Source organism: Buceros rhinoceros, unplaced genomic scaffold (assembly GCF_000710305.1).
Source record: "Buceros rhinoceros silvestris isolate BGI_N320 unplaced genomic scaffold, ASM71030v1 scaffold29144, whole genome shotgun sequence".
NCBI classification, from domain to species: Eukaryota; Metazoa; Chordata; class Aves; order Bucerotiformes; family Bucerotidae; genus Buceros; species Buceros rhinoceros.
In genome coordinates, this window is record NW_010410456.1 from 4,774 (window position 1) to 14,659 (window position 9,886).

The 9,886-nt window shown below is 43.9% G+C and overlaps 1 protein-coding gene across 1 annotated transcript; it reads right to left on the bottom strand.

Moving 5' to 3' along the window:
• Positions 1–8,849: 8,849 nt before the first annotated feature.
• On the bottom strand, positions 8,850–9,474 carry LOC104493022 (homeobox protein Hox-A4-like; the record flags this gene model as incomplete). The annotated part of the gene is made up of 1 exon (XM_010135636.1): positions 8,850–9,474. A coding segment is annotated over one exon (339 nt), but the record flags the coding sequence as incomplete, so codon positions are not given.
• Between the last annotated feature and the right edge of the window lie 412 nt (positions 9,475–9,886).

A 9,886-nucleotide genomic window follows, 5' to 3' on the forward strand; every position in this document is an offset into this window, starting at 1 on the left:
GAAAAAAAAAAAGAAAGAAAGAAAGAGAGAGAGAGAGAGAAGAAGAAAAAAAAAGGGGGGGGGGCAAACTCTTACGCAGCCCCCGAGCCAGGCAGCTTTGCCTGTGTGCGAACACACCACATTCCCACTGTAAGATTGTTTAACTTGTGCCGTTGACACAATAAGCTAAACAAACAAAAGAAACTCAGCTCACATAGCTTTTTTGGAAGGAGTCAAACAAAATCAGATTGTTCACGCTTTTAACGTGTTCCTGGTCCAGCTCTGTAACTCCAGCATTTTGCATCATGATGTATGTATTCTTGCCTAAAGGTTTCCACCATCTACCATGAGCTCGAAGAAAACTTTCAGCTGACTACATATCGCCTCTTACTACTTCACCTGCACTTCGTTGAACAGAATGGATAAAAATTTCTTTTTAAAGGTGATTTTTAGTGTTATGGGCAAGCCTTATGTACTCTCACTTGGATTGTAAAAGTGGGCCATTGGAATTTAAACCCATCAGTAACAGTGTATAGTGGTTGCAGCAAAGTCAGCGTGACATTGCAACAGAGGAAGAATTTGTAATTTTTCAAATGGAAGTGACTAAGCTAGGAACAGGGTATACCTATATTATCCCTCACTAAGAACTAGAATTAAAACTATATACCTTTGAAAAAGAGGGAGTCTTAGCCACACACGACATGCCTAAGTCTGCATGACTGCTAACTCCACTGCCCTTGTAATCAACATAAACCGAGGCTGGTATTTACTCGAGATGGAGTCACGGCTCTTTTAAATACGGTGTGTTCAGATGCCATAGAAGAAACACAGAGAGAAGTTCTGCAACAATGAAACTGCAAATAATGGGGAATGGAGGAGATGCTGGAAAAAGCAGAGCAAGTCTTTCTTGGGGCTGTTGTAAAAAGTTATCGACTGCTTTGCGTCAAAAGTAGAAAGATGGCTTTAGAAGTTACAGTCTTGAGCAAATAGAAACTACAAAAGCAATAAATCACAATCATAAGTCAGCTTAAATGCTTTCACGCTAGCTGTGGCTATTGGCTTCAAAACCGTGGTTCTATGAACAACTTTATTAGTATTAATGGTCAAGTTAATGCTAAAACTACTGTTTAACAATTAACTTCGTGTATGTAGTGGGGAAACTAATCCTTAAGAAAAGTAACTTCTTGACTTGTGAATACCTTCCACAGGGTGTGCTTTGGGAGGGCGGAAGGGGGAGTTTGCCTGGCTTCGTGCTGTCCTGGATCAGAGCTTTAAAGTATTCCCTTCTGCCCATTTTGAAAAAGCTTTTTTTGCTCTAGTATCGTGATTACGAGTTTTCAAATACGAATTCAGATGACCTTACAAGTCACAGACGCTAAATCTTCCCCGCCACCCCGTATATTGCTTTGTTCCTGGACACTCAACATTGTGTTTACTACCTCGATGATCTGGAGTCCTGAAACACGAATTCCAGCAGAAAAAACGTGGAATTTATCAGTAGGTCTGCTACTGATTTTTCTGTATACACATGGCTTCGAGCCGAGCTAAAATTCCAGGCTCAAATAACAAACAGATCCGAACTCATAACGTGCCTTCATTAAGAGAGACCCTTTGTGCCAGCTCTGTCATTAATAGCAACTCTGAGAATTAATGGTATTTAAAGTTATCTTCAGTATAATTACCTTCAGAATTTTTACTGTTTTTCAAATTTAGTTTTATGCCAGTTGTTGAGAAGTAAGTCTATTACTCCCATGTGGAGAAGAAATGGGAATCACCGAACGATATAAGTATTTATTTCCTCACTTCCTCGAAAGTTTTGAAATCTGCTTGGACTCAGAGCTGTTTACCTACATCTGTGCCTCTGATAAAGTTGGTCTTTGATCACTTCCAAGCAGATAAAAAGAATAGAGCTATCGACTGTGCCCTTGTGAGGGAAGTTCTGCTCAGAGTCAGCTGAGTCTGCCAGTGTTGGGTCCGTTTAAGAATCCCAAATATCTCTGCACGCAATGCTGTGGACACATGCCACCGGAGGAGGGTTCCTTCGTACCATATTTTCACTTTTAATGTCCTAATGCAAGTGTGAGTAGACATTTGTAGTGTCTTTTTGTAGTAAAGATTTAAGCAGCCCATTAAGTCAACACAAAGAACACTTATAGCCCTGTAATTTATGGCCGCTTTTAAAATGTAGTAAAATACACTAATTGTACATCAGCGTCCAAAAATAAGCAGGTAAATCTAGAAGTAATTTGAGCTAATTCTTTGTAATCCTCCTCTCTCCGCGGCCAGCATAAGAAAATGGTCACTATGAAAAGTATTAAATTTCTGCTGCCAAAGGACCAAGCTCATGAAGGACTCCAGCAACTCTGAACCAACAAAAAACTGATCTCCACCCGGTAAGAAGCAAGCCAGGACAGACAAATACCTGAAACTTATTCACAAGCAACTCTGGTGCATACACTCGGACGAAAATCAGGCTTTTTAACAACTCCACATGCACTCCATGTTCGCAGGACTGACTGCAGATCTCCTCGAGGAGGAGGTAAACAGACAAGCCGCGATAAGGCATTCAACATCGAAACGGCTCCAAATCCTCTCTTCCTCGCCTCACGCCTTTGACTTGGGAAGGAGCTAAGAATGGACAAAGAAATTCCAAGCCTCTTTCTCTCTTCAGATGACTTTGCATCCTTCCTGTCCCCAAAGCCTTTATAACGATGGCGATCACTCAGGTTCCGTACACTTCTTTGTCTGCCCAGACACGCGCATTCACTGCCCACGGAAGAGGAATAGAGCCAATCCAGAAAAAAATTCCAGCTAAGTTAAATACTTATCACAACAACAACAAAAATCTAATTCCACCAGGTTTGTTCTGCATGCAGGTACTAGGCAAATGGCTTTCTTACATTTGCGATCGGCGCTAAAGTAGCTTCCCGGCTCTTACCTCTTTCAGCAGCGCAGCTGAGCTGTAGCGCTCCCAGCTTCCACAGCCCCAGACGAGAGGCTTTTTTTCGGGGCTCCCTGTAAACAAGCAACAAACAACGCCTTACCGGGGAGTGCAGGGGGAGGTATTTTGCTCCTTCATAGGCAATACATGGTTTGCCGGGTGTGCTGGGAATGCCCCGGCGCGGGGCGGGCGGGGATGGAGCCGGCTCGGGCTCTTGGCGCAGAGCGTGGGTTCCCACACGGGTGAAGAGCACGAGGAGCTGAGAAATAAAAGCGCTGGTTGGTTTTGGGTTTGGGTTGTTGTTGGTTTTTTGTTTTTGGGTTTGTTTTTTTTTTCCCGTAGACAGCTATGCCTTCTGTCTTCAAGTGTTTGGAAACATTGTCATTCCAAACTCCTGTTACATGAATGTCTGCTTTATTTTCCTCTGGGAAACCTTTGTTTAGGATCGTTTAATCAAGAACAGACATTAAATACAAGTCGTGGCGTTCATCTCTGCTGAATAAAACGCGTAGAGTTCCACTTTAAATGTGGGGCGTATTGTGGTTGGCCTTTTATTCAAACGGTTAGCCAGGGCCCGATCCTGCCAGCACTAGCGCAATAAGACACTAACAATTGACCTCACTGACACGGGATCGGGCCCAAAGGCTCTTTTTTTTTTTTCCCCCCTAAACCGCACATCGAAAGCCATTGAAGGAGGGAAAAAACCCGGATTGCTTCTCTTCCCCTAAAATAAACAATATTACACAATCCAAAAAGGCGATCAAAAAGACAATAGTCAGATTATTCGCATGCCACTTACTGAATCACGTTTACATATGAATTTGTCAGATATAATAATGTACCCCCCGTATTCATTCTCGCTAATAAAACCCATCTAACGCATCTTAAAATTGTCAGTAAATGTAAATGCTAACAATTAAATAACAGTTCTTGCGAAAGGGTGTCATCTGAGCCTTGGAAATATGAAGTCTGTCTTGGGAGAACTTTCCGAGCAGAGACTTTGCTTTGGTAATTTAGTAGTTCCATAATTACGCTAATAATTTTAAATTTGGTGTTGAACTCCAGTCTACATAAAATCATGCAATAATAGCCCACTAAGCTGTTTATTGCCGTCTCATAAATTTGAGAGAGCTGACTGCTAAAATCTACTGACAAACACAAAACAAAATGGAAAGTTCAATCTGCAATCGCAAAGCCCGGGCACTGCTGCCTGGGGTTATTCTTAGCTATACCTTTCGCTGCACTCGGCTCCAGCGCAAGGGGAACCCCCTGGCATTTTAGGGTCAAACTCGTACTTCAGCCGTTTTGATCCCTAATCAATAGTCATGTTACAAACTGCAATAATCATCGATCAAGCGTGTCGTGACCGGGTTGCCCCATTCGTGTTAAATATGGAGCATGTATATGAAAATGGTGCCAGCTACTTTGTTATTTATTTTGGAGCTATTAAGTCATGCCACCATATTTTGCACTGCCACAGTCCTTTAAACTATGCTGCTTCTTGAAAGAGTTGCTAAGTAACCATAAAGCACTTTATAAACGCTATGACTTTTTATTATTATTATTTGGTGTTATCCCAAAATCTAATATTCATTGTGGCGCTTTAAATTTGCACGTAAATCGTTCAGACTAATGAGTCATAGAGAAATTCGCCTATGACTTCTCCTTTACAAAGCTCACTGCTTTCCATTGCTTTTTTGGCCCTGCATTACGACCCGATGATTTATTAACGCCAGAAAATTTGAACAACGCAGATCCTCCTGCACTGTGGCACCCAGACTTCCACAGTGTGAATTAGGACATTCTCAAATGTGTTTGGCTCGGTAACACTTAATCACCAAAAGCCGTAATGTGACCACAAGGCACTAAAACAAAGATTTAACATTTCTAAATATTAAACCTGTTAAGCAAATGCTCAGCAGACAAAGCAAGCACAAACAATTAAAGTAATCAAGCTAGAAATGCACACTACCTACTTACCAACACAGACCCTACTGCTTGCTTAGGAAGTTTAGAATCTTTCAAGATAAATCAGGTGGGGCTTTTTTTCTAAGGAAAAAAAAAAGAAAAAAGAAACAAAGAAACAGAGAAAGAAAAACTCCAGTAATAAGGAGCTGGGTTTCACTTCTGAGAGAATCACTCCTAGTGAGGACTGACGGCCACAGATCCATTCCTGACTATCTGCATTAATTATTAAATGAGTCACGTGACCCTAAAGATTAAAATTTCAATATCTCCCCCAGAAAGACGCAACACCTTTATCTACGAACTCAGGGATCCTCGTTCTTGTGTTCCCTAATCTCTGCTGGCTTTGACAGCTCCTCAGTTTCTAGGGAGAGCGCCTGGGCGTTAATAGCACGGGTTTGTTCCTCTCTATACAGCAAGATGAGGCAACTTTACATCAACAACCCCCTAAAGTAGCCAGCTGAACCCAGATCTTCGTTATCTGCAGCGGGGGTGGGGGTCTGGGGGTGCGGCTGTGAGCGCTGCTGGCAATGAGACTCGGGAACATCAGGAGCGTCATTTACCCGGGCTTTCCTCCACGGATCATACTGCCTGTCCGCTGTCCCCGGAGGAGCCAAGAGAGCTGCTCGAGACCGGGGGGAGGCGGCCGCGGAACTTCCTCTGCCCACGCGGGGAGCCCCGACCCCACCGGGACCCGCGTGGGCGGGACTTGGGCACCCGCGCAGTGTCGCGTCCGATGGGACGGCCCCGGGGCGATCCCCGTGGAGGGGTCCTCCCCCGTACGTCGCTGCCCAGCCAGGCCGTGAGGCTTCGACCCGGGCAAGAGCCTCCTCCTCCCCAGGGCCGTCCCGCCGGGACGGCTTCCCGGAGCTGTGGGAATGACGGGAGGGCCCGAGGCTGTCGGGATCGGGCTCCAGAGCGGAGCAGGGGGAAAGGAGGGCCAGGAGTTTCACGGAAAGCCTGTCAAGTGTGAGGGCTTCCCCCACCCCTTCCTCGTTTACAAACACTGGGCAAGAAGGGCACGGGTCGGCAAGCACCCTGTAGAGAAAAACAAAACAAAACAAAAAACCAACCAACCAACAAACAAACAAAAAAAGTCCCAGCATTGGGTAGCCCTCCAAAGCAGGGTGGATCTAGTTATTAAATACCACAAGGCACTTGTCACAGCTGAGCTCCCCGTGTAATAAAACACCAGGTATAGCAAGAGCTTGCAGGAGAAGCGAGGAGGGGGATCTTGGAAAAGGAGCATTTTTCTTGGTGGCTGAAGGGGAGGTGGGTACCGGGGTTAACGGCGTGGCGTTCCCTGCGGACAACAAATTGACTCCGAGGTGATTAGGTCTTTCTTTGAAATATTGACAAACTTCCACTTCCAGCATTTTGGGCCGCGCTTCCCTTTGTATCCAGAGCAGATAAATCCGTGTGTGAGAGACACTGGGAGAGCGGGAGAGAGGAGGGGAAAGAGATATTTAGGTCCAAGTGCCGGATTAAAAAGAATACTGTCTTTAAAGGTCAAGGGTTTGAAGGGTCAGTCTGCTCCTCTAAAAAAAACAATTAATGGGATAGAAAATTTGTCCTCTCGGTGAACTCCCGGTTGCCTTAGCAAAGGGAGCACAATGCGAGAATTTAAACTGGACGATGTAATTTTCGATGTTATTGTAAAGACGAGAGGTATCGGACAGAGAGCAGAGGACTCCCAGCCCGTCTAACTCCCAGCACAGGCAGAGGGGGAAGGGGGAGTGGGGGGGAAAGGAAATTTACCTTAAATGACGATAATCTGCCGTGGGGTATTTTGCAGTCCGCGGTTCAATCTTCAGCAAGAGAGTGTACTTTTTTTTAGGAGACAGCCAAGATGCTGTGTCTTTACACATGACCACTTTTTTTTTTCTCCCAGGAAAATCCTTTGCGTCTTCACAGACTTTTCCAAGAGAATGCCTTTCAGAACCACTGTTGAATTACAAAGAAGTATTTATTGTAGGAGGTGATTAATGATTCTCGCTAAAATTGCTATTTGCAGCGTGATTTCATTTCTCTTTACAATGGGAGCAAATCAGGTTTATACTCATAGGCTGCACACTAAAGAAATCCTGCATTGCCAGTTAATGCATTTCAGCTGGAATTTTGCTGGGTTGTGCTAATTTTGCCTCTAAATATATTGAGAAATTCTCAAGCAGTAAACAAAACTAAGAGTTACATTCTTGTGGATAGTAGTTCCTTCACATACAACTATATTTTTCTCCATTTATAAGGAGGCAGCTACCAATTAATGATTTAGTAAACAGCATTATGTGAGTGGAAGTGCACTTTTCAGGCCTGCTCCTTGGCCAGATTTGGAGACAGCAGTGTTTGTTGAGGTGTTTAGAGCCGCCACCTCTCTGGTGTTGAACATGTTCTGCCAGCGTCACATTACATTTTTCTCTGGGACAATCTGTGTTCCACAGTCAGGCAGGGATGCTGGCAACAACATTGGGGCCTGGTGCTACCTCACGCAGAGGGTGATGATGCACCGGGTCCTGGCGGCTTTATGTACATGAAGAGAAGCATTGATTCAAAAAAAACCCCTCTCGGGTGTATTTGGGTAAGTAAATAAGTCTTGGCATTTAGGCCTTCCCCAGAAGATTTACTAGCACTTGAGCTCCTCTCCAAGGCTTTTCCCACCCGGCTCAGTCCTACTGTCCGTTGTGGAATCCCTGAGCAATGCTCCCTGTTAGCAGCACCACTTTGACTGTGCTCCTTAGCTGCCTGGAAGCAGTGACATGTGCAGGCTAAACTGGAATCCCTTGAACCCCATATTATCACAGTCATTTTGACAATCTCGGTCAAATAAACCTCTTGAGTTGTACTCAAAATCATGTTTCTGCTGAGGTTTTCTTAACACGTTTCAAAATAGTATTAAAAAGAAAATAAAAGGAAACAGAAACAGAAAACACAGCTTAGAGAAACTTTAGGTTACAGCCCATGCATTCCCCTTCAAAAGTGCTAGCCAGTTGAGAAATCATGATCAGGAAAAATGAATGAATAAATCATGACTGGCTAACGATTTGAGTGTTATCATGGGGAGCATGTGTGAGTTCTCCTTCAGCAAAAATCGTCATGGGGGATTATTGGCTCCCAATGGAAGCACAGTTGCTCTGTATTGCAGTTGTGCAAACAGCGATGGAGAGGCCGACTAATTCTGCTGTAAGTTCCCTGAAGAGAATAAAACACACATATACAACAAGGCAAGAGCTTTGCTCATCCTACAGCGCTTTTCCCCATGCAGACAATTAGGAGTTAGGACGTTTTCCACTATATTTAAAGCAACCATTACCTTATTGAGAAGATGAATTCAGGATAAAACAATACGTTAAATCATTGTTTTCCATTCCTGGTGCTCACGCCAGCCAAGCACAAAGTAGATGAAATAGCACTGAGTGGTCTTATGTTTCAAGCGTTTAATTATTTTATACAGAATAATATTTATTATCAGCATTTGGCACTGTTATACATTACACCAAAAATCCACAAATTATACATGGACCCAAACGATCTAGACGGTGCCAAATATGAAGACAGCAACAGCCTTTATAGCAATATTTCTTTAAATAAATGCAATACGGAATGTGGAGAAAAACTAATAGATCATAGCTACTGCAGGGGCTACACTTAAAACCAGTTAAGTTACCTTTGATACATAAAACATTTTCCTTTAGACAGCATAAGGGAACATTTTTCATAAGTCTTTAACCTCCTGTGGACATACTCGTTCTCTCTCCCGAGTTGCTGTGAGTGTGCACTCGCTCACACACACAGGCACACGGGAATCCATGAACATGCCACGAAACAGCGCTATTTAGGTCAGTGCTTTACACAAGTGTCTCACGAGGTCTTTGCTTTGATTTAACTGTCTTTTATTTTTAAAGTGTTCTCTAACCAAAAAAAGAAAAAAAAAAAGTCCGTCTTAGGTACAGCGAATTCGTCTGTGACAGCATCCAACCCTCTTTACACCGAGGGCAAGAAAGCGTTTCCATAAATAGAAAAAAAATGATGGGCATGGAACTATTATCTATATACAATGTAGACAATCGTCCGGGTTTTGGTTTAAACGTGTGCCCGTTCTTGGGCATGTCTCATCTTCCTTTCCTGCTTCTGTTTTGTTTTACACAGTTGTTTGGTCCAAACGGCCAGCCTCCACCACAGGGCAGCTGGAAAACCCCAACAGATAAGTAAACATATATATATTAAAAAAAAAAAACAACAAAAAAAGCCGGTTTTTATAGCGCGGCTGCATTGGGTGTAGCCCCATCGAGCGGGTGAGAGTGGCCCTGTGTCTGTGCTTTGGACTGCTGGCTCAGTGTGGACTGGTTTGAGGAGCGCATCTTTGTGTTAGGCAGTTTATGGTCTTTCTTCCACTTCATGCGCCTGTTCTGGAACCAGATCTTGACCTGGCGCTCGGAGAGGCAGAGGGTGTGCGCGATCTCGATGCGTCGCCTCCTGGTCAGGTAGCGGTTGAAGTGGAACTCCTTCTCCAGCTCCAGGACCTGCTGTCTGGTGTAGGCAGTGCGAGACCTCTTGGGCTCCCCTCCGTTGTAATTGGGGTTGACTGAAACGTGCACACACGAGCATACACAAACATGCGGAGTAGAAAGAAGGGGAGGGGGGAGTAAAGCAATGGAACATGATCATTATATAATAACATGACACCAGGTTCAAATAAGATACTTAAACAGCAAGAACAAAAAAAAAAGTTTCACAGCATATAGACAGTGGGGACAATCGAGGAGCAATAAAAAATGGTGATGGGCATTTGGGTTAGAAGAAAAGCTTCAAAGACACATGGCTCAGAGCCACTGCAGGGCAATTAAATTTATGGGGGCTATAATTACTGCCCTAACAGTTTGGCGTCTCGTAAATCTTTTGATAAAGGACCCCGGATACAAAAGGTTTCTCACTTTTTTTTTTTAATTATTATTATTAGGAAACGCGGACGGAGAAGGAGGGGGGAAAAAAATCCACACGCAACAA